This window comes from Poecile atricapillus, chromosome 1, assembly GCF_030490865.1.
Source record: "Poecile atricapillus isolate bPoeAtr1 chromosome 1, bPoeAtr1.hap1, whole genome shotgun sequence".
Taxonomy (NCBI): Eukaryota; Metazoa; Chordata; class Aves; order Passeriformes; family Paridae; genus Poecile; species Poecile atricapillus.
This window is the reverse complement of record NC_081249.1, coordinates 33473185-33498797: the sequence shown is the minus strand read 5'-3', so window position 1 is coordinate 33498797 and position 25613 is coordinate 33473185. Positions and strand designations below refer to the sequence as shown.

At 42.0% G+C, this 25613-nt stretch overlaps 2 protein-coding genes across 9 annotated transcripts in view; both read right to left on the bottom strand.

Annotated features, from left to right (window-relative positions):
- The window catches only part of JADE3 (jade family PHD finger 3), a 64530-nt gene extending 63213 nt beyond the window's left edge, over positions 1-1317 (bottom strand). For 3 of the 8 annotated variants that reach the window (XM_058854549.1, XM_058854589.1, XM_058854605.1), the window contains exon 1: positions 463-854. The gene's annotated coding sequence lies outside the window, so the exon portion shown is untranslated. The other 5 variants (XM_058854612.1, XM_058854569.1, XM_058854559.1 and 2 more) reach the window with 5 other exon arrangements.
- Positions 1318-8402: 7085 nt separating this feature from the next.
- On the bottom strand, positions 8403-25299 carry RP2 (RP2 activator of ARL3 GTPase). Its single transcript, XM_058829425.1, has 5 exons — positions 25085-25299; positions 15765-16430; positions 14008-14122; positions 12396-12481; positions 8403-10987 (listed from the first exon to the last, which is right to left on the bottom strand). Exons 1-5 carry the CDS (start codon positions 25223-25225, stop codon positions 10904-10906), a joined length of 1092 nt encoding a protein of 363 aa, XP_058685408.1. The 5' UTR covers positions 25226-25299; the 3' UTR covers positions 8403-10903.
- Between the last annotated feature and the right edge of the window lie 314 nt (positions 25300-25613).

The window sequence follows — 25613 nt, the reverse complement described above, 5'->3', positions numbered from 1 at the left end:
AAAAACCATAGGGCTTTGAAGTACAGCACAATTTAGTGATATTTTAATAAAAATACATAGCTACTCATTGTAACAATTTGTAAACAGTAGCTGAACTCCTCAAGTAACTACAAATGCTTTTCATAAAATAATTATAGTTAAAAAACAGAAAAAAGTGGCGTTTATTTGCCTGTTAAGATGTGTTTTAGGGTACCTTGTACCAAATTCTCCTATTAATTATCCCATTATTATTTGCAAGTGTTACTTTTCCTATATCCTCAGCAGCTAACCATACGGGTCGCTGTACATCTGTAAAACGAAGCCATGCCTTTGCAGAAAGACGAGCAGCATTAAAGCAAACACCGTGCAAGAGAGGAAGGTTTGATCTGGAGAAGTGAAGTCGGGACCTTCCCGCTGCTCTGCCTACAGGCACAGGGGGCACTGGGGCGCCATCCACCCCCGCCGCTCAGGAAAAAAACTTACCTTGGCGGCGCGGCCGGGCAGGCGGGAGGGCTGCGCTAGCGCTTCATTGTCAAACTCAGTTCTAGCAAGTTCCTCGACATACCGGCGGAGCGGTGCTCGGCGGCGGACAAGCGCCCGGCTGTCTGTCTGTCCGCCCGCCAGCCACGCCCAGCCGCGCTCCGCAGGGCCCCGCCGGCTCGGGCACCGCCGGGTCGCCGCCTCTCCGGGCTGCGGCGAACAAAAGGGCGCTCGCCCGGGGGTCGCCCGGCCCCTGCCACCCCCCGCGGGCGCAGCGCCCGCCCGGCTCCGGAGCCGCCGCAACTTTTCCCTCCGGACGCGGCCGGGGCTGCAGCGCCCACACCGGACGGGCCGCCCGCCGCCCCCGGCGCGGCTCCGCGCGCTCCCCGCCGGTGCTCCACGTACCGCGGCGCCCGCCGCCTCCTCACGCTCGCCGCCGCTTCTTCCTCCTCCTCCTTCCTCCTGCCCGGCCTTGGCGCCAAACACCGCCGCCGCAGGCCCGGCGCCTCCCCCGCACAGGCCCGGCGCGGCGGCCCCGGCGCCCGCCCCCCGCCCCGCCTCCATGCGGGCAGCCCGGGCCGCGCTCACCTCCCGCCGCCGGCCCGGCCCGGCGCGCCGCCGCCTCCTCCTCCTCCTCCTCCTCCTCCTGCCCCGCTCGCTGCCGTGGGCGGCCGCGGCCGTCAGGGCTGGCGCTCCCGCCGCGGCGGCGGCTCCTGCTGCGGGTGCTGCTGGTGCCGTCCCGCGCCGGCGCGCATCGCCCCCGCCCGCCCGTGCGGGCCCGTGGCCGGCGGCGGCTCCCGCCCTGCGTGCCGGCTGCTCGGCGCGCCCGCAGCCCGGCCCGCTCCTCCTCCGGCGGCGGCGGCCGCACAAGAGCCCTATTGTATTATTGACACTGCTGGGCTCCAGGCCCCGCCTCTTCCCCTTCCCTCCCTGCCCGCGCCGGGCCTTCCTGCCAGCTGCGCCGGCAGAGCCGCCCCCCGCCCGGAGAGCGAGCTGGAAGCGGACGGCGGGGAAGGAAGAAGGGCAGCGAATCTGGTGAAGGTGTGGAGCGCATGTCCTGTGAGGAGCGGCTGAGGGAGCTGGGATTGTTCAGCCTGGAGAAGAGGAGGCTCAGGGGTGACCTTATCACTTTCTACAGCCACGAAAGAAGGCTGTAGCCAGGTGGGGGTCGACCTCTTCTCCCAGGAAACCAGCGACAGGACAGGAGGACACAATCTAAAACTATGACGGGAGGTTTAAGTCGGACATGAAGAGGAATTTTTCCACAGAAGGGGTGATGAGAGGTTGGAATGGGCTGCCCAGGGAGGTGGTGCAGTCACCATCCTTGGAGGTGTTTAAGACCGGACCTGGCACTCAGTGCCATGGTCTGGTTGACAGGGTGGTGTTTAGTCATGAGTTGGACTCGATGCTCTCAGGGGTCTTTCCAATCTAATTCATTCTGTGAAGGGGCTGGAAGGGAAGGTCACAGTTCTCAGCCCTTTCAGTGGGTGTCAGGGGCTGAGGGGAGAGAACCATACCTAAAAGAGTATCAGAATGAGGGACAAGAGCTGGATCCCACGTGTTACTTTTCCCTTTGCCAGTTCAGAAGATGAGCCAAGGGGCAATGCCTGGTCTGCATCCCTGAAGCCACTGGCTACCGAGACTCAGCTTTGTACTGGACAGCTGGTGGCAGGGACAGAGGTGGCCAGGCACCTCACCACATCCCTCTTACCTTCCAGCAGCTTCTGAGGCCACAGTGCACCCACCTCAGCCCAGTCCAGCAGTAAACTGAGAACATATTGCCTAAATGGCATAACTTGTAAAATAATGAGCATAAAGTTTACTTTAGGGCAGCTTTTAGCCAGCTATCAATGTTAATCATTCAGCCCATGACATTGAAACAATATTAGATAGAAAGCACAGCAAGAAGTATCAGAATAAAGGAACCTGGCAAAAATTCAGCACACCTCCTCCATTGTTACACCCCACACCCACACTCATTTCCCATACTGCTATTACCAAGTATCGCTTGCCTCAAACCCTCTGGAAACCCCTTTTGCCTTCCTTACCAGAAGGACTGCTGTGAAGAGTCTTAGCTGGAGATCATCCTTCAGCTGCTGCAGCCCCATTTCTCCATTCTCATCCTCAGTAACTGAGGCGTGGAAGGGCTATGGGAACTCGGCAGAGAAAGAAATGGAATCTAGGGACTCAGATCTGGGGTTCAGGCCTCTTGAGCCCAAGCACAGAGAAGAAACAGCAAGATTATAGTGAGTACAAAGGAGAAAAAGGAAGAGATAAGCAGCAAGCATGGAAAGGATAGTTTGGCATGCCTGAGCTGCATTTCTACAGTGTTTCCTGACAGCAGCTGAAAGATGAAGAGAAACAGATCATAAGAAAGGAGGCACTGTTTCAGCCAAATGTTCCATCCAGCTCAGCCTGGCCTCCCACCTGCTCTACCAAGTCACGGGCACCTCGCACTGACTTCCTCTTGGCCCATGTGAGCATCAACAGTAAGATAGTTCCTCTGAGTACTCTCCAAGCCTCCAAATACTTAATCACATTTCCCAAGCAGTTTGTGGAGTGTCTGTTTAGTAACCCTCAACAAATCACTTCTCCAAGTACTTGTCCAAGTCAGCTCTCACTGAATTCTTGTAGGCTTCTGACTGGCAAGGACTTCCATGCATCTACTACCTGCTGCAAAACAAAAAAAAAAATAGTCTTTTTTCTTTGGAATAACTGGTTCATATTCCTGAATGTAATATGAGGCATAGCTTTCTACAAATGCAGTTAGACCACAACTAAGCAGCAATGCTGATATGTATGACTTCCTTCACACACCAGCGATCCCCTCATTTGCCTTCAGTTCATTTACCTGCCAGAAAAGCACTCTGAGCAGCTTCAGAAAACCACAATATCGAGTAAAACACCAAGAATGCTGCCCCTACCACCACCACATGTGGAACTCTCTATATCAAACCAGGTGGACCAGGCAGCAGGGTAGGCAGTATTGAATTTAAGACAAGAGATTTGAAGACCCAAATGAAGGAAATTCAGAGTAATAAAACTAAGTTCATATACTAAAGACCTGTTTTCTAGTCATAAAAGAAATGAAGTCTGAGTTAAACTAAACAAAAACCATTTTCAAGTGCCAATATCTTTATTAGGATTTCAGAACATTTTCTGTGTGTCCATGAAACCTGCTTAATAGAGTATACATATATACACACACACATACACAGACAAACATATAGTGTTCAGGTATCCATCATTCTGAAGGACATTAAAGAATGCACATCCCCATCAGTGTAGGAAACATCCCTACAAATAAGTTTCCTGCCAGATTACTTTATATGTGAATGACCTTATCAGGAGCAGATGCAGCCCAGCCCAGGGAAGGTGTTTAGCAGCTATCTTCATTTCCCATGTCTGGAATCACACCCACCTCCTTATACTGGTTGTCACATGTCAGGAGTAAATGACATCCAAGCTTCTATAGTAAATCCATAGCTTTACACTGTGGGCTCATAGCCAAAAGATAAATGACATAGGAAAACCCATATCAGAAAGTCAGTGGGGCTACAAATTTCAATAAATACTTTGCGTTCACTGTGTATTTCTATACACATAGAAATAAATAGGAAGCAGATTGTACACTTTTGTTTTTTTAAAAGACATATGCAACACAGTTTCTGCATTTGTTCTTGAAAGGATGGACTACAGATGTTCTATCACCTAGAGAATATAAGGAATTTACAAAGCCAGATGTTAACATGTTGATAAAATGTAGCACAAACAGGAAGTCATCCCAAGGCCAGAATGATCTGGAAACTAGAAGAGGTATGATCAGGGTAAAATAATGTATGCACATATACCATACCCAACTTGAACCAAGTCCTAACTCAGCTGTACAAAAGCTGTCTGTGGTATATTAGGGTATTAAGAAAGTTACACTGAAGTAGCATTTAAAGTTTGAGATGGTCATGCAGAGTTTAACATGGATCTGAGCCACAAAAGAGGCACCTCTAACTAAAATACCTAGAAGTACTGCAGTAAATTTCTACAACAACAAGTATTTTTGTATACTGCATCTGTTATCACTGATCAGATGCCAGAGAAGAAAAAGACAACAAGTATGTAATAAGCAAATAGGCATTGGAAAGGCCTGGTAAGTTAATTCAAACCCCTTACCTCCAAGTCTTCATGGCATTCCCAGCCTGCACATAGAAGCTTCCATGGCCAACAATTCCAGTTGACTCTGATAAAAGAAATACATAGATACCAAAGGCTGGTATACCACTTTCCTTTGAAATGTGTAGATGCTGCATAAAACTCCATCAGCAGAGCAGAGATACCATTGATGAAACACTGATAAAATGTCCTTGAAAGCAGAGCAAACACTGGCAGTTACTGGCAAGAGACAGAAAAGCTTAACTCCTTTATTTTCCTTTCACATTGAGCAAAGTTATTGAACTGTTACCATAAAGCTTAAACATGCACCTGCAAACGTGAGCATTAATTATGACTTTCAGTCTTCTGTGGAAAAAAATGCAACGCAGAATCTTAAATAAGGATGGCTAGCCATCTTTAAACCCTTGTGACTAAAAATGTTTCTGATATTCACTAGTAGAAATAGAAGCAAAGAACACTCAGAGCTTCAAAAGATAGTCTTTAAACACTGAGTCCAATCCTTTTGCACTTGTTGGGGCAGCTATCAAAAGATGCCCTCAGGTCATAGCACAGCCCTTCCATTTTATCTCCAGGACCCTATAAAAAAAGGCCCCTGAAGTGTTGTTTTTTTGTTGAGTTTTTTTTTTTTTTTTTCTTGTGGAGGGACTTCAGAAATGTGGGGGAAGATCTCCCTTCATAAAAAGATCAGCACATTCAGACAAAAAAAAAAAAAAAAAGTACTTTCACAATCATGAACCTTTTACTCTCTTAAGAGCAAAATGTGCGAGTTTCACTTCCCAGGATCTGACAAGTTCAAAGTTCTGTGCTTAGGGAGATCTTTGATTTATCCTTCTCCTTCTTTCTCCTTCTAAGGAGAGGGCTGCCAGTAGCTTTCAAAACTGATTAGTATTATAGTTCTGTACCTTAAATGCATGGAAGTAAGTACCTAACAAAAAAAGAATCAAAGAATACATCTTAATGCTTGTGTTAGTGAGGAAATAAAATTGCCTGAAAGACCTGGAAAGTTAGCTGCCTCTCTAGTGATGTACATCAGTTAGGGGAAAATCTCACCACAGCAGCAGAGCATCCATTTAAATAGGGGAAAGTAGGGCTGCTGCTCCCTTCAGTGCTTAGAAATTACAGCTCTGTGGTCACCCCATTTTTCCATATCCCCCAAAATGTTTAAATTCTTTTTATTTTTGAGACACAGGATGGCTTAATAGCTTAAACAGAAAAAAAAGAAGACAAACCAAAATAAAGAAACAAACCCAAAGCTTTCCAAGTTTTCTTCCCTATGACAAAAGGTTCCTAAAAATAAAAGTACAGATTCTCGCATGACTCTATGAATTGTGACTTCACTACCACAATACTTGTGCTAAAATGAAGTTGGAAAAGCAGAAAGATACATAGCACTGTCATCTAGACACAGTTCTTTGAGCTCCCAGTACTGCAGAGGTGCTTTGCCTTAAATTTAGCCTCTTCATTTGGGTAGAAGCTATAACAGCACATTGCTTTCAGCCTTCGCAGTTTGGGAACATCAGACAAACACTCATTTAAACTGTTCAAGAGCTTTTAACATCAGTAGAATTTCCAAGCTATCAACTTTACCTGTTTTTTGGAGGACAAACTTTCTACAACTGTTTTAGCAGAAGGATACAAGCAAAATCCACACATATTTGATATATCTCCTAGACCCTTGCAGCACTGGCAATTCTAAAGCCTTGAGCAATTAGAAAAAGGATGACTTGTACTTGACAGATGCTGGTCATATTGCTTGATACATATGCTGGGAAAGTACTGAGATATTCTGGCCATGAAATCGTACATAGCTGAGGATTGTCACTAAATGCATTAAAAAAAAAAAAGGAAAAAAAAAAAAAGAGCAGTTGTACATTTTTCTTTACGTACTCAGAAAACCTCAGAGCTTTTTTTAAAAGCTTCTCTCACTTCCCTGTCCTTTTCTTCTCTCTTACTCAGAAGCAGAGATGACTACATGTGCCTCAGGAAGACTGACCACAAACATTACCAGCAACAGTCTTATGGCAACTTGGCATTCTGAAGAGATGAAAGCAGTAAAAAGCATTTTTCTATCCAACTGGACACAAAGATATTAATGTCTGGACTGTAAACGCTCCATAACTCCAGGCATTCAGTTAATCCTCCTGCACATCCTGTTTCTACCAGGTTTGATGTTTGCAAAGTTTTGCTGTATGTAGATGGTTGTGTTGAGAGACAGAGCTCAGAATAGACAGCTCTAAGAAAAGCCTCCAGGATGGCAGTACAGTGAATGATTACCTTTCAGAAATTGTTCTCAGCAAACTACTATAGCTCATAAGGCTCTGCAATCAATGTCCAGGGAATGGGATGGACTCCCAGAGCTAGCTGCCTTCCCACATATACTGCAGCAAAACGCAGCACACAGCTTCAGGAACTGCTACAGCCAGTTGCACCATCCCACTCAAATCCATGGATGCTAGAGACGATACTTGCAATCAGTACTTATTCATAAGCTTTTGAAGCTGTTGGACTAGAATTTTCATGTTTTAGATCAGATTTAAACATGCCTTGGAAGAGCTGTTCCTGTAGACCTCCAAAAACCTATGTCACCCTTGTGGTTTCAGGAGGTTTACTTATTAATTCAAAAAAGAAGTGGCACAAAGGTACCAGTGAGTCAACAAGGAACTTGATAGCAAAACACCTAGAGTTTAGGAACTAATCAGGCAGGCTACTGGGCTGCTCCTAGGTGTTAAAAGATTTATTTCGCTATGTCCTGCAATAAATTTTTAGGAAAACAGCCTGTGAAATCAGTATCTTTTTAGAAGATACCATTATCAACATTGATTTAAATTTGTGCAGAACGCTGAATTCTGTATTAATAAAACCTAAATACTTAAAAGACAGCATTTAAATAAGAAAATATTCAGCTACAGAGTTTTACTCATACTTAAGTCAGTAAAACATTTTTTTCCCCATATTAGTCAGAATGACTTAAGCATATATTTTGTAATAAAAGGTTAAGGCTGCTTTATGGAATTGAAAAAAGTCTGTCCAAGTTATGTAAGTGCAGCCTGGTATGTGGATTAAAGTCATGCAAAAAAATGTATATTAGATATGACAAAAGAAAGTGGGTGATCTAGCAACTGGGGCACAGATACTTCATGTTCATATTTGAAGATGTGATTGGCAAAAATGGTGAAAATACTTAAGGGCAGCTTTTCTATGATTCACACTACATAAAAAAAAAATATTATTGGGCAACTTGGATCCAACTGGGGTAACAAGATAGTTTTTAAGCTGTAAAATTGTACAATAATAGCTAAAGGTAAACCAAAAGCTTAGATACTTTAAAGCTTCATACTTTTACTCATTATTTTCAAAAGACAATTGTATTGATACAGTACTTTATGTTCTTTCTAAATATTTGTGCTTAGTGAGAATTACCATTTCTGCTTGGAAAAGTCACATTTCTGACCAGTTTAAAGCCATGTTTGGAAATTTATTAAATGTTCACCTTTTTCAGGAGGATTTTACCAGATTTCCAATATTAAATGGACCTGCTTTCTAAATTAACTATTTTACTACTATAACCACCACAATCTCTGACTAAGGAAAAATCCCTGCTGTCAAAAAATCATGTTTTTGAATGCCTAGAGAGTTAATGCTTATTTTCTATCAGCTATGAGTATCTATTTCAAGATACATCCCTCTTTAAACATGGAAATCAGTTTTTATACCTACTATAATTGTTTTTAATATACTATAATTTTAAAAAGTCTTCAGAATCCAGAGTTCAAGTATTTCAAATGTTTATTATGAATCACATTCACAGTGTAATACAAATTACATTAAAAGTTACACAAGAAATGTACAAAGAATACATGAAACATGTACCATTCTGTAATGCAAAGAATTCCTGACTCTTAAGCTAGAAGTGTTCTTAACACCTGTTAACAAGAAATGGAAATCAAAAGATAGATAAATAATTGGATTTATAAACTCCTTCATTATTTAGGGATTTTTTTATCAAAAATTCTTTGTGTTAATAAACAGACCATCCATGTTAAAAAAAAAACAAACAACAAAAAAACCCATTGCTCTTTACCAGCATGTAAAAAAGTTATTCCACTGTTTCAAGCCTAGCTTAATTTTTAATTAATCATCCTTTCCTCCAGCAGGAGTCACAAAAGTCCATTTAGCACTTTGTTTCTAGAGCAGGTTGATGATACAAAAAATAAGCTATAAACATACACATAATCATGTGTCAGCATGTAACTTTGGAAATATTATATGTAAAAGTTTAGAGACCAAGGTAGTCCAGTATATCTACTGCTGATACAAACCACACAATGACAGTTCTGAAGTACATGACATAATTTCAGTGTACTGTCCATACCAAAATAATACATTTACTGTACTTGTCTAGATTAATTCTTATAAATGTTGACTGATGAGTTGTGCTAGTACTTTGGAAGGCAAGGTGAAATTTTTAGTTCTTTTTTCAGCCTTGCCTCACACCAAAAAAAAAGAAAAAAAAAAATTTAAAAAAATTCTGTCTGGCCAAGTGCAAATAAGTGGTAATTTCTACCAATTGGATTCTGGTGGTGGCTTGATTTTCTTTCACTTTGTCAAATAAAAACATTTCAAAGAAGTGGCAATTTTCTTACCTCTAGTACACCAATGGTTTAATTTATTCAGGATATATTCTTCCTTATTTAATCTATCCATAACTATAACAAGAGGTCCTAAGGATATATTCTCTAGTTTAAACTAATGGCAAGTATTTGCCCAGCAGCAACAAAATGACAGTTCAGAACTGCTCTTGGGCATTACAGAACTATGAATTTCAGAAGAAATTCTTTCATGTGGTAATTAAAAAAAAATTAGAGATGTGTTTTTAGCCATCCACTTTGGAGCTCCAGAGCTACGAAACTGATGAGTGAAGACTCATTTTCAGTTAAGATTTGCAAGATCTTCCCCTTTGATGCATGACCATAAGGAGGAAATTGCTTTAGTACCTCAACACACCCCCAATCCATTCAATGAATTGTAAAGGCTATGCAAACTGGCAAGCCATGTTTTAATTATGAAATTTGGTTTTGTGTATCTGCATGCAAATTGGTTCAAGTATTAGAGTGCTTGTAAACCTGGACTTAAGCTTTAAGTTCATGTAGAAAAATCAGTAAGGATGTAATATGCAAAAATAAATCAATCATGTATTTAGTACCCATACAGATTTGCATTCTAATATGCATTACTTAGCAATAAGCATTATTACTGAACACTATTCAAATGCATCTCATAAAATGCTGGTAGCACTTCAGTCTGTCTTTAGAATTCATACAAAATAAATCCTATGGCAGTATGTAGCACTTTACAGCACTTTCTATATCAGTTCTGCATGTAAAAGCCTTCTCCTGGGGTCTAGCAAGGAAGAACAGGTTTTTAATGCCATCAAAGTCCTTCACTGACTACTGGCTGTGTCCTTTCTAGCAAACAACAATAAGCCAGAGGTTTATTGTTCCAGGTGCAAAGAAACCTCATGTATATCCCACATGTGAGCTGGCAATGCCAGAGGCAGCTGTATCACCAAAGAACCTGAGCAGACCTTAGAGTAGCTTCAGCAGAGCACTCATGCTCAGGATCCATCTCAAAGCAGAAAAGCCTGGCAAGTGCTCACTTCCAGAATACTGTTGTGGCAATGCTCACCATAAATGCTGCTGCAAACAACTTTATTCAAAAAGCGTGCTGAAGCAGAATAAGCCAGTCCCAAACTGCTTTTGAAAGCATGCTGCAAGGACAATTCATTTCAGACTAAGCTTCAGAAAACTTCAACGACTACAGCTTCCTTCCTGGACTGCCAGTGAAGAAAATTTGCATGCAGAAAAATTTTGAAGGGCAAGTTTCACATAAATGCACTTTCTAAATAATGTGTCTGAGTGAAAGATAACAATCACTACTGCATCAAACTTGGATCAGCACTGCACTTTTAAAATACGTATAACCATTAGATGTTGTCAATAAACATTCAAGTGTCGACAGATATTTAGAAATCACCGTAAAAAAGTTAGTAGAAAATCTCAATTGTTTTTGAAGTAAAACTTAAGTTTCAAACACAATGCACATGGCTAGCTATGCAGTTTACTCCAGTTCAGATAATATGGTATTAAAAACCACCAGTGGCTTTATAAAAGGGATATATGAGAAATACAAAACTAAATGACAAAATTACTGTGATATTCAAGCCAAGCGACATCCAAGTGCTGACACAAACCATACGTGAGCACCTTCATGCTAAACTTCACATTCCCATCTGCATGTCAGCAAAGTTGTAGAAATTTTCTACATCTTGAGATGCTGATGTTTTGCTTTCCGATACAAAAACCTGTTTTGTTAAACAAGAAAATCGTTATGTGTCAGTAAAAGCAGCCGTGCTCATTTGGAATCAGTAATGCTTATTTTTAGTTTTGCATTTCATGAGAGACACAACTGTTGGTTCCCACTGCATGACAGAACAAATCCAAGTATTTTCTCCTCCCTGATGCATCCGCTATTTGTTATCATGACCCTTTCCTAGCACACGTGCTGGCTGCATTAACCCTTGCCTTCAGAATCAGGAGTTTGGGGCTTCATTATTCAGGGGTCACAGCTTCAGTTAGTGTTTATTTAATGTATTTTGATTGGTAAAGTCAACTCTCTCCAGGAGAGCAGGGGAAAAATTAAAATACAAAATTCTTAGACAACTATCCTATAACAGAAAGGGAGAGTTTGTAAGAAAGTCTTCCTTGTGCTATATTACCCTTAAAAAAAACTTTGTTGCTTCTCTAGCAGATGACTATTTTTAAAAAAGTATCTTCAATTACTTTTGCATTTTTCAAAATTTATCAATGTTTGTGAAAGTCCAAGCTCCGGGAGCGTTACCTTTGAAAGCTTTCAGCAGATCAACAACAACTGTCTTAGGCAATAGCCAAACAGCTGGGTGTAACAGAGAACGTTGTGGCTGTTCACCCATCTCAACATGCAAGTAAAAGCCTCAATCAAAAAAATTAAATGAGATGACTTATTACAAGATGACTGTTTTCCAGAAACTGGTCAGCCTAGTTCCAAGTAAGTCTTTTGAAAGGAGCTGAAAGACAGCAAGGAGCTGTGTGGATGCTGTGTCTCAAAGACATTCTAGTCTTCTTTTGAACAGCTGCCTGAAAGCAACGGGTTTGTTAATCTCCTGTTATCAGGAGTGCTCTAAATGTTTCCATAAACTTTCTCAAAATCATTGCCATTTAGAGAAAGGGAATGGCAAGGAAAGTGTGGTGTAAGGAAGCTAAAGTGAAAGAAGCTGACGGAAGAAAAAAGAACACTGTCTTTGAAGGAAAGCGTTCTGTGGTATCCTACACAGCAAAAGTGAACATGGAAAAAAATTTAAATCCCCTCATATTATCTTTCTCATGGTTTAATAGACACAACACCACACAGTTATGTGACTAAATCAAAGACTTGAAGCAGAACTTTCTTGTACTATAATTATAGAGCTTGATTTTGCTATTATGTGAAATAACAGTTTTAAGTGGAAATCTTGTATTCTTCAGTGGATATGGGAACTCCCTTTCCTATGACAATTTTCTTGTCATACAAGTAACTTGTGTTTTGAGTACAAAAAACCAAAACAACAAGATATTCCAATTTTACTACGCATGAAACTAAAAAGATAGTGAAGTATGTCAACATTATATCTTGACCATGAAGTAGCTCAGACGTTTTGTAATATTTTCTGGGAATAAAGCAATGCACCAGCTTACCTTGGTCCCACTAAAAACTTCATTTATAGTGCTTCGACATTGTTCCACAGCACCATCACCATTGAATTCCAAAGCAATCACTGGACCTAGAAAACAGTTTCATCTAAAATCAATAGTAGTTCTAAGCTTCACATTGAAACAGTAGATTTCTCGACCCATAGGGAATTCTGAAGCTTGCAAGAAGCATGTTATTTTTTTCACTTGAGCAGCCCCACAACAATAGATAAAGAATTAAAAAGACTTAAACATGTTACCAAAAAAGTACAGTGTTATCTGCAATTCCATGCTTTGTTTTTTTTTCCCCAGAGATTTGGGCAGGATTCCAGTTTTACCTCTTGAAAGGCAGCAATAGCACAAAAATGCTAAGGAGTGCATCATGGAAGTGAGTCAGACTATGCTGCTCAAATAGTGAGCCATTTCACAGACATCTGGAGTGGAACTGAGTCATTCAAGCATTTTTGCCTCAGTCCCAAGATAGCGAATTGCCTGATTTTTATACTTGTTCTCACCCACTATTTGCAGATCTGCTTTCTCTGGTTTCATTCTGAACATGGTATTTCTTCCCACATGACTGCAACAAAGCCCATAAGCTAGACTATCATCATGTAAGTGCAATGACTTTTGTCCTGTTCTTGCAATGAGCATCACAGACCTCTCATGTCACCATGAAAAAAACCTGCACGTTGCTAGCAAGTTTGGAAATGTGTAGTGAGCTTTAGCATACAACAGATAACAAGATGTCAGTACTTCTGCAAGAAGAGACAAAACCCAACTGCAGTCATATCAATAGAAAGTCTTTTGAAATACTCTGATAGTACACTATGGAGGCTAGCTTTGGAGCAAGCTGCAGGCCCCATGGCCTGCCAGGCCTGCCTGAGAAGCTAGCCTGGGAAATTCATAGGAGGATTTCAAAACAATCCTCAGAGACAGAAAACAACTGCCAGGTGCTCTTTGTCTGTTCCCGTGTTTTCCTTGCAGGAGAGGGTCAGGGGGTGGTGAACCCCACTGACCAATGATGGTAATGTAGCACTTTACTAACCAATAAGAGTTTCCTTTCTGTACTTTTCACGAACTAGTCTATATAACATGGCTGTAGCAATAAACTAGAGATTCTCTCCTGTTCTGACTCCCTTGAGAGTCCTGTCGTTCTTTCCTGCCGTTCCCAATTAGAACGACAGTACACCAGTTACAAAAAATAATTTTAAAGGCTTATCTGCTTTATGTACATCTCTACTGATTTTCTTAAATGATTTGTACAGAAACACTGAACAGCTCAGTAGTTGAGCAGCACTGGTGACATGTTAGAAATAGTCTAAAAGCATGAATTTTTTTTGACCACTCCAGGCAGATCTGCATGTGTCACTGCTCCTGAGCTATGTGGTTGGACCACTAGAGGGGGAGCAGAAACAAAAAATACAAGTGAAATAACTAATTTCTGATGCCTTCAGGAGTTCTGGCTGGTTTAGAGCTTCACTGAAGCTTCCAAAACTCATCTCAAGAGGTTGTACAGTATGCCCTTGAAATACAAATTTGTCCTTCATTTCTATTTCTTCTCCAGAACTCTCTAGTGACAGATTTCTATATTGAGAGGAGAAATAAAACACAAACTCACCTTTATCCAGCAGCGGAATGAATTCTAATGCGCTCTGCTGAAAAACTCTGTGAGCATCCTCTGCCTTCATTAAGACTTCTTTAGTCTGTACCAGCTGAAAGCCTTTACTGGTCATCTGTTAATAGAGAAAGAAGCATTTTTAACATGAATTCTAAGGTGAAGTTCAACTTGACTATTCAGATTACACTGTAATAGACTCATTTTTCCCATACACATTAAGTCTCAGAGCAAAGGGACTCTTTTTGCTCTTTTCAGAGACCATTTGCTTTTCCTACGCTTTTATTTATTTTCATTCCATTTATCCAGATTTTCTTCTCTGCCCTAGTGCACCTAGAGAAATAAATGTGAATGTTTTTGTTTTATATATTAGGGCCCAGGGTTATGTATTTTTCCCCACGATCCCTCACAAGCAGAAATTAATGGGAGTTAAAGGCATTCAGCACCTGGAAACAAGCAGTCAGTTCGCTTTAGTCTGCAATAGTTCAGTCAAGCGTTAGCTCCAACTCTCCTCTATCCACTGCTGAGGTTTTCAGGTTTGGAACAATAGTTAATGTTTGAAAACACATATACACATCCCACCCCCTCGTTTTTACTCTAAATCTAGCATGAAGCTAAAGCATGGGGGAAAGGAGCAAATGCATTTTTACTTCCAAAACATCCATTAATCTACAGAACGGTTAGATTTCCACAGAAACTCACTAACTAGTCCTTTAGCATCTTCTTAACTCTAACTTCTAAATAACTACTAACAGAGGAGAACACATCTATTACCCTCCTCCTCCTCCTGTAGCTATTCCTTCATCAGAAAAAGAAACCACCTGTAAGTGGTTATCTCCTTTCATCCAAGTAACTCAGTAGCTTAGTCCCATAAAAGCCCAACTGGGCAGTGGGGAGGCAAGGAGGCACCCCACAGCTTTCTTTCCTTGCAGATAAAAACCCAAGGGAAAGAGCTCCACCAGATGTTCAGTTGATCATACAACACTGTGATCAGCAGCTTTTGCAGATACCACTCTCAGATGCTGTAGCCCATGGTTACTGGCTCTGCTCTGTGACATCCTTGGCACTTCAGGATGCTGAATGCAGACAGACTCTCCCAGGTTTTAGCCTCAGGAAAGTACAAACTCGGGCAAGCTTGGAAGCTGCTGTAGCACAGGAAAAAAAAAACCAAACCAAAACAAAAAAGACAAAGAAAAAGAAACCTGAAAACAAAAAAAAAACCCCATAAACCAAATAAAAAAGCTATGTAAGTCATTAAAGACAGCTGACCAGTTGTGACAAAACACTCACTGCCCCTTTCAGAAAAAACATTCCAACAAATTTTTTTTTTGCCTGTTGGTACTGGAAAAACTTTCAGGACAGGCTTTTGTTAGCTGAGACTTTCAGGACAATAAGGTAACAAGTTAATCAGTTGCATCCCTTTCACAAGCATTGTCAATCACTTACTCTATATTTGACCAAGTTCATAAAACCTACTACATATTTTCTTCAGAGCATCACTTGGCTGCATCATGATGGAAAAGTACACCAGAACTGTTAGAGGACAGATGTGCTACTCACAGGATGTCAACTGTAAAGCAACTGACTGATCAAATGAAATTCAGTCTCTTATCTTGCTTCAAGGTTTTAAACAATTCAAATGAGTATGGTCAGTAGACAAACAGAGCCTCTACAGCCCCCCTTCAGGGAGAATCAGAGGCTGTCCAGAAGAAAGTTTAATTCAGAATTTAAAAACCTGAATGAACACAAAGGTTGCTTACCTCATCAATTAACTTCCTGGCATTTGCAGTTGTGTAGTCACCAGCAAAAAACACAGCCAAACATGATTCATCACTGTTTTTCTGTCTCCGCCCTCGAGTTATGGGTATTATGCTCTTTGTAGCATCAGTAGAAACCCTGACGGCTTTCAGCTCCTCAGAGCTGGGCAGAGGAACATAATCTTGGACTACAGCAGTTTCAGGCAGAAGGTCCCAGTTATTTTCTCCAGACACAGGGGTAAAGTCATGGATGTTGCTCCACGTGTTATTGAAGATACTCAGACCAGCGTCTTTAAATTGTAAAGCAAGCTCGGGATAATAGTACTGGAAACATCCAAATTTCATACCTGTGGAGGACTCTATAATGGGCTGGGTGGCACAGCACAAGAACACCTCCAGCTTTCTGCAGTCCCGTGTGCGGAACTGTTGGCAGGCAACCACACATTTACAATCTTTGCAGTCACGGAAAAACACGCTGCCTTTTATTGGTCCTAAAAAGACTTGGCAATTTACACAGTCATCAATCGTGATTGTAGCAGAATGGTCAAATATGTAGATTTTACAGTTCTCGCAGTCCTGTATGACAAACTGTTGTCCTGCTACTTTTCCAGGCAGTCGACCCACAGTTTCATTTTTAAGTCCGGAAAAGGTGTAATCTTTGGGGTCAATCTAAAGGAGGAATAAAATTAAAAAAAAAAGGTTAAAGTCTTCAAATGCAGAGAATATTATAACGCTAAATGCCCACTGACTTACACTGACTGAAGAAATTGTATAGGAAAAACTGCCACGAGGGTCTTCAATGAGTGATCAAAGATCAGAAGCAACTCTTTTAGCTAAAATACTGGAATACACTGAATTGAGATACAACTAAGAAGTGAAACTAAACTTCTGAGATGCTCCAGGGGAATAAAGAAAAACAACTCAGTTTGTCCTTTAATAAAGAAAGGGCAAAGGGAGCTAGTTTTGACTGTGGACTCTCAACTGTTTCAACAAGAATGACGGTTCTGAGTAGTAACAGTAATATATAAATTGTCCAACATACTTACAGATTTATAAATCTGGAGATACACAGGATTTCCTTTTTGAGTAGTTTTATTGGTCATATTTCAGTGCACACATTGCAAGGAAATCTTGTTGCTGTCAAGCAGTATCTTCTCTATTATGCTAGCAAACTACAGAGAGCTCATTAATCTGCACCACAGCATTATCTTGCGCTAACAATGACCAGATTTTTGTGCTAACAAAACATACGAGATTGTTTTAGCCTGGTCCAAGATGCCAAAAACTGGTAGTGGTGGTACAGGGGGTATGTTTGCAGATCATCTCCCCTCCAACATCCCTCTCACTGGGGCAGAACACTTGAGAGAACCTGTGGCTTTCCCTGGGACTCTCCTTTAAGGAGCAGCAAATCATGAGCCACACAGCACTTAGGATGGATGCAATGCAGGTAGAAAGCATGAATAATACAGCCCATGCTGTCCTAAAACCAAAGGAATCTGAGGTGGCTTATTTCTAGATATAAATTAACTCTCAAGCCAACTACAATTCCTGGAGCAAATTCTACTCTGCCCTCTTGTGAAAGCTCATTAAAACAGCACTTAGTGTGTATGAGTGTATGAAATGTATGAGTGAATGTCTAACACAAGACCACTTCACCAACTTGTTATTTGATTATCAACCTTGAAGCTCTTAAAATTTGCTGTACCATAATCTGTTATCACGCACTACCACAGTTTAGGTGGAGTCCAATTTCTAAAAAAACTTCTTCCTAGCATGTCAAACATTGACTCAATATTTAGAGACCAGCAAAAGGCATAAACCAGAATGGGCTAGCACCAGACATTCATTGAACCAGCCTAGGCAGCTTTTGACTGTAACAGCCAAAGGAAGCTAAAAATCTCTACCAGCTGATAAAATGTATTTTGTGCAACATATATGACTTTCAGACAGGAAAGGAAGTCTGATCAATCTTCCAAATAAAACACAAGCTGAGACAATGAAGATGGCTTCCTAGAATTCTCTCCTCAATCATATTTAATACCACTAGTACACACCAGGAAAGTTTGCTGGAAGTGTTACAAATCAAATTGGGAGACCCAAAAGATAAGGGACACCTCATGAAGACTCAGTCACACAGCATCCTTTGCCTCCAAGGCCTTTAGTCTCAAGTAACGTTATGCATTTGATCCTTGTATTGTATATACAAGTTATTTACCCTCATATTCTCTCTTGAGAATATAAATATTAAAATTGCTTTTGGACATACTCTTCCCAGGTATCTCCTATAACATTTGTGTATGTTTCTGTATATCTGTATGTTGGGTGTTGGCTTTTTTTTAAAAAAATAACTATGGGAGACAGACTTGCTGCTTTCAGAAGAGGCACAGAGGAACAGTTACTTCTCTTAGGAATGAGAAGTTCAGTGTTTCCAGAACTTACAGCTTTTTCAAAACCTGGGACCTAAGCACGTCTTTCTGAATTGCTCTGCTCCACAAAGCCTCAGAAACAGCACTAGCTCATCTTACCCTGTGGCCTTTGCAAGGACATGCGAAACTTTGCAATTTTATTTAGGCCTAGGTGAAAAACACTGGTTAGTCAGCAAATTCACAGATTATAGACAGTTTCAAATGAGAGTTTTTGAGTAAGAACAGTAGTCAAGATAAAGATAAAAGTTCAGCTTATTATCAAATTCAGGAGCTCCTCTTTATTTGCCTATTTTCCAGAACTACGAGTTCCACCTGACCCAGCTTCTCAGTTTGTTGACCATGCCAGGGAATTTGTGTATTTACTTTAACTTTGCTTTGCAGTTATCCTTTTAAAGACTTAGAGAATTTATTGATTAACACTGTAGTACAGACTGGAGGGACTTCATGAAATAGATTTGATACTCTCTCCCCCCACTGGGTTATTGCCCCTGAGAGAAGGGGATAAAAGACTATAGCAGATATAAATATTTCACTTCTCCTGTGTAAAAGAAACGTGCCAGAGAAAGAGGTCTGAAGGCAGAACCATGATTTTGAGGATGCACCCAACAGCTCCTTATATGCTCATAGGATTACAGAACAGTTTAAATTGGAAAGGACCTCTAATTCCATCAAGTGCAACCATTAACCTGACACTGCCAAGTCCACCACTAAAACATGTCCCCAGCTGCCACATCTACACATCTTTTAAATACCTCCAGGAATGGGGACTCAATCACTTCCATGGGATTCCTGTTACAGGTCTTTCCATGAAGAAATTTTTCTTAATGTCCAATCCAAGCCTCCCCTGAAGCAACTTGAGGCCTTTTCACCTTGTCCTATCACTTGGTACTTGGGAGAAGAGACCAACCCTGACCTCCTCCAGCCTCCTTTCAGGTGGTTGTAGGGAGCAATAAGGTCTTCCCTGAGCCTCCTTTTCTTCCAACTAAACAGCCACAGCTCTCTCAGCTGCTTCTCATCAAACTTGTGCTCCTGACCCTTCACCAACTCCATTGCCCTTCTCTGGACATGCTCCAGTACTTGTGTGTCTTTCTTGAAGTGGGGAATCCAGAACTGAGCACAGGATTTGAGGTACAACCTCAACAGTGCCAAGTATAGGTCATGGCCCTAGTCCAGCTGGCCACACTACTTTTCATATAAGCCAGGATGCCATCAGCCTTCTTGGTTCATGTTCATCTTCTCTGAAGTCTTCAGGTATCATCAACAGGTTAATATCATACAACCACCTTCCTTCCCATGACAGTGAACACCAACTGCTTCTCAAGCTCTGTCTTGGCAACATAGCAAAAAAAGCAGGCTAGGAAAGGCAAAAGAAACAGAGGAAAAAGCATCTGCAGTCTTGTACAACCATAACCAGGGCAACCACAACATTTCTCTGCCCATCCATTTGGTGCTCCATTGGCTATTAGATCTTAAGCATGTGGCAGGTCAGGAAAACTCAACTATTTGATAGCTCATCTACTTGTCCTTTGTATTTAGATAAAGTTTAAAAATACTTTGTCCAAATCCACCCATCTCACCCAGACAGATCCTTTACTCTCCAGCCCTTAACAGGTTGTTTAAATGTCTTCTTTTCCTCAGGTTGATATATGTTCAAAAGATGACAATATTCATAGCAGTAACTCTTAATATTTTCAACTGAATTCAAAGAGTTCTTAGAATAGATAAGAGTCATACATGAACAGATATTGGCACAGCTCAGGAGCTGAAACCTCCTAATTGAAATGGCTATGCACAGGTTCAGGAATTTACTCCATAGAATGATCTAGAATAACCAGATGTGATGATGGAAAAGCCCTTCCTAAAGGGCTAATATTTTTCTTTCTCAAAACAGGCACAGAAGGCTAATCTTTGGTTATTAGCAATTACAATGGTAAGAAGTCTGTTACAAAGAGCTAGAGGACAAATTGTAAGGAGCAAGCATTTTAAAGAACAAACAAAAGGAGAGAAGTGAAGGCAAACAAGCTTGTCATGGCTGCTTACAGTTCTAGGACATCCTGTTACAAGTGCAAGGTGTGTTAAGCAGCTTTCCTTCCTGCAAACCCCTGTCTTGCAAGCAGGTCAGAGGCTATGTGAAATCTGCACATGACGTACATCTCTTCAGCCACCATTATCCACTTTACTGGCACCAAAACTGGGCAGCTCCCATTTGGAAGAAGACTTGGAAGTAAAAGACCTTCACAGTTGTTAGTGGTAACTGTACCTAGAATCATAAAGGATCCCACTATCTTAAAGTGTTTCTGGTATGAGTTCATGTCTTAGTGAGACTTTTTCACAGAGAAGGAGTTTCAGTCAGCAGTGATATGCCCCTACAAATATGAGAAGATACTGCTGTTTGTAACAGGTTACAGCTCTCCTCTAGTTACCTGTGTCTAGGCTGCTGAGCAAACAGTCTGTAAAGTATTTCTAAACCACTTACACTAAGGTATTCTCTTTTAAATATAATTCTCAAAAAATTAATTCCCCATTTCTCTAAGTCACTACCGATGGCAGCTCAGAAATGAACTGATACACAGCTGATGACATGGAACAATTGGCTGCTGACCCAGTGACATTAAAAGCTGTCCCTATAGGCTAGGCACACCAACTTAAGAAGCTTTAAGCACTATTTTTGTCAGCAGGGGAATTAACATAAGGGAAATAAGAAAGAAAAGTACATTCCCAGGCCTAGATACTTCTGCATATTTGTACTTACATGGGTTTGGTGCCCTCAAGTAATGAGTTGCAACATCCTCTGGAGATTGCTTGTTGAAGTTGCTCACCCACCAGCAGATTTCAAGATTCTTGCACAACAAGAAAAGATGGAAAGAGTAGTGCAGGTTCCTGTCACTAGCAAACAGCTTTTCATTTTGGAGCATCTCCTGCACACCCTGACCTTAAAAGTGGCAAATTCAACAGTCTGAATGCTCATTTTATTCTATTCTTGGGAATCTTCATGCTTTTCCATAATGCCCTTAACAGCATAAAATGGTCATTCACATTCAGCAAACCACTGCCAAACACTGCATACAGAAAAAGTGAAAGAAGAAAGGAAGCTACCACAGGCCTGTACTTGGTCTAACTGGAAATACTGCTTGATGTGAACCTTCTGTCTATTTCTCAGTTGATCTGACCACATTTCGAGAAATACAGCAGTAGTTCTGGTGCACCAGGAAACATAAGGGAGATATACTGGATTTAAGGACAAAAATAATTAATTCTTTAGAGAAAAACAAAGTTATTTTATTAATTTTCCAAAATAAAATACAAAATGGCTACCTAAACAAGATCTACACAATTCAAGATACCCAAATCAGCTCAGATCATTCATGAAGAATCCTCAAACGTAAGGTAATTAATGAAAGACTATCTGTGATTTAGGCAGAAAGTTAAACCTCTTGAGGTTTTTAACTGTTTAAATACAGCTACACAGCACAATAACAATGATAGCTTGTTCCTATCAACTAAAGCAGTTAAGTTGCAAATCAGTTGACATAAAACAAAACTTTACTTGTTCCTCCTAAAAGTAAAAAAAAAAAATTATCTGGGAAGGAAAGTTCCTCTAAGCTCTAAATGCCACTGTGAGCATAATTAATCTAGCCCTATTTCTTTGGACATGAGACAACAGCAAAAAAGATGATGCAGCTATTTGTGTTTCTTCTGTGGAGGTCATGAGTGTATCTGCCACCACAAGACACACAAGCCCCAGCTCCTGCCTGTACATACCCACATGGTTAGTGCTGTTAGTCATACAGTGGAAAAGGAAAACAGTCCAGGTGGAAAGCTAGCTGAAGAAGGTTGAAAGGGGCTGAGAACCACTACACTTGGTCAGAAAGAGACTCTCATGACAGCCCAAAGACATCAAGAGATAAATCCTCAGCATGCAATGCAGTAATAACACACTGGAATAAACTGTGCTCTACTTACATTCATGGACTTAGAATCCCAGAGCAGCAAGAAACTGAATACTCATCCTTCTCCTTTCTGTTTTCAAGATAATCTGATCCTTTGGTTCTTTTAGTGCACCATAAGTAATCTTCACAGTTCTCTGAACCAAAGGCTCAGGAAGCATTACTGAGACTCCAGCAGATTTACAATGCTATCTAAATTTGATTAAAATTTGCATACCTTAAAAGTGCCGTCCTCACTTAAAGTCACACAGAAATCTGAAAAGCCTCCTCAAATTCATATACTTTCCTTAATTTCAATTCAACTATCAGCATTTTATAGTATTTTCTATTTAGAATTTCCTACCACATGGTCCATTTTTGGGACTATTGCACAAGAGTTACATGGTCATTGGGATATCATCATATTAGTCTTTGTCTAGGGCTACACTAGCAGACAATATCAATACTAATCATCTTTTGCCATCAGAACACCATTAAAATAGGTTCAACTAGCAGTGATGTCCTTCAGAAGCAGAAGAAATAATTTTGTTGGAGGAACCCCTCAGGTTCAGTCACCCGTCTACACATCCTTAATCACACAAATATGCACACAAGTGTGCCTACATTTTTCTGCCGTGTCAGCATGGCATTAGTTTGGAGAAAGACAGCTGTGGTGTCTGAGTAGCAAGATATACTCACCCGTAAGAACAGACAGAGCATGGTTTACAAAAACTACAGACAATTGCCAAACCTGCTTTTAAAACTGCACTATATAACCACAACTGCATCACTGAGTAGGAGAGCCTAAAATTAGAAATACATCCCAAACTTAATTGGTGGAAATAAACTTCAAAAGACAATTTAACACAACTGTTGACAGAGTTGAGGTTCTCAGGGTTTAGAATACAATTCAGTGCACTTCATGAACAAAAAGGAGTCTTGATGCCACAAATTTTCCAACTGGTTTCAATTTAACTTTGTGTACAAATACAGACTTGTGAAATAAGTATATGTGAAGCATCAGAAACAAGAATGCAATAGACAACAGGACAAAGTATCACAGACAACATTTAAAGCTATGTTAACGCTGACAGGGTATCACTTAACACAAACTGGGATCAACAAGTTTAGTGCACCAAGTGCTCAGTACTCCTTCACCCGAGATAAAGTGATCTTAGGTGCTTTCCTGGTTTAATGTATTAATATTACACCCAAAAAGCCCAATGAAAAATAAGGCTGCAAAGAGCAAGAGAAATGAACTCAGACATTAAATAGCCATTCTTAGATGTACAGTACAAAATTAAGCAGCTAATTTGATGGTTTACACAGTTCACTAGCACAGCTCAAACTCACTGATTTTTCTGGTTTCTGAGAGTCTTTTATAGACAAGGAGGAAGTTTTACATGCTATCCATGACCAAGGTTTTTTTACTCCACAGAGATAGACTATCGCTGCTGTAACAGTTTCACATGTTAGCTTGAGCCTACTTCCAGCAAGTTAACAACAATCATTTCCATAGCAACAAGGCCAGCTATTCTCTGAACCAAGTCTTTCTATATGCTGACTTTCCATCTTTTAGTTTTCAAAGTTAGCTGTATATAAGTAGATGAGGTAAAAATTCTCATACCTGTTGAGCTTCAGCTGCTGAATTTGCTCTAAAATTAAAAAATATTATTCCAAAGAATGATTTAGTAATTTACTTTTAGACAAAGTTTTGTTCTGCCACTCTAAAATATGGCTTCACTACAGCCCCTCCCGCTGTGAGAACAGTCTCCATACGCACAATAAGTTATCATCCTCCCCTTCTCCGCTCTCTAAATATCCACTATCCAGTCAAAGCAGCAAGCCCAACACAGATTGCTCATCTTTATCCTCGAGGAACCAATTCTTCCAGGCCACACGCACACTCTCTAGCTCATCTCCATCTAAGCTTGTTTTAATCTACTTGCAAGACTTAAGGGACACCCTAGAGCACCTGGCGAAGTTTGAAAAACAAGCAAGCTAAACATTCAAATAAGTTCACAAATTTTCTTTTCCATACTTGTAAAACATGGCCTAAAGGTTTGAGGATTTTGTTTGTTGAAACCACGTCAATTAAGTTCACCGCCTGCCCCAGTTTCTGCTTCCCCCACCCGAAGGCAGCTGGAGAGGAGAGAGAGGCCTAGTAGGGCTACAATGTCATATATTTAGGAAGTGAAACTTGAAATGAGGCTAGGAAGAAATATTTTTATCCAGCATTTAAATGCTTTCCCGCTTAAGTCGTCATGACTGCCTCCAGGAGCTCTGGAAACAGCAAGGGGAAGGATTTGTCTTTATCTGCCATTTTAAGGGCTAATAAGGTAGTTCTACTTCCTCTTAAAAAAACCCCAAACCAACACCCAAGCAGGAAAAACCAATATAGATTGTCAGGACACACGGCACGAGTTTTATGCCTCCGCTGCAATGCCAGGCGCGGGGACTCGCCCGAGCACAAGCAACTCCCCAGCCATCAATCCCGTTTTGCTTGAGTGAAGCAGGCACCCAGGGGACTCCGTTCTGTCTCAGGAACCCCGACGGCAGGCAGACACCCATGGGAACTATCACAGCCAAGCTCCTGCCCACAGGATACTGTCCCACCGGGAGGCAGCGCCAGCCCCCTGCGGAGCGGCCCCGCACCGGGGAGCGATGCTCGCACCGCCGGCAGCCGCGGCATCCAGCGCGCCGCCCTCTCCACTTGCACAATTTGAGAGCGGTTTTTACCAGGGTAAAATCCTTAGGCTAAGCACTTTCTAATTGTTTAAATAAGCGCGCTGAACTGCGCGGACCGAGCCGTATCAGCTGCACCGGGGAAGGCGTGCTCCCTGCCGGAGCACACACTCCGCCGCAAATCCCGGGCGGCAGGAGAGGGCGAGACGCTGCCCACTGAGAGAGGGAGAGCCAGAGGGAGAGCCAGCCCCAGAGCCAGCCCCAGCCCCAGCAGCCAGGGTGGTACCTTGGCTCGCAGGTCCCAGCTGTACTGCGGCGCCTTCTGCTCGCCGCTCGCCGCGTCCTGCCCGGCTCCCGCTTGCTGCTGCTGCTGCTGCTGCTCGCCGCCCCGGCCCGGTTTCCTGCGGCGGGAGAAGAAACACCCCATGGCGCTGCCGCTGCTGCCGCCGCCGCCCGGCGGGGAGAGGCTGCGAGCGGGGAAGGGCTCGCCAGCGCCGCGCCGCCCCGCCCCGCCGGCTTCCGGTTTTCCCCCGTCTCCCGTAGCGACCGCGACATTTCCCCCCGCCTTCCCCTTCCCCTTCCCCTTCCCCGCCCCGTCCCGCTCCAACCATCGCCTCCGGCCCGTGGGGACGCCTGGACGGGGCGGTGCCCGGCAGCGGGCGAGGAGCCGCCGGAGGCAGCGCACCCGCGGGGCTGGGGCAAGCGGGACAGTGCGGTTTGTCAGTGATCGCCATGGCTCCCTCGTCCCCGGGAGGGTTCCCCCCGGGAGGGTTCCCGCCGGGAGACTTTCCCCCAGGAGGGGTCTCCCCGTGAGG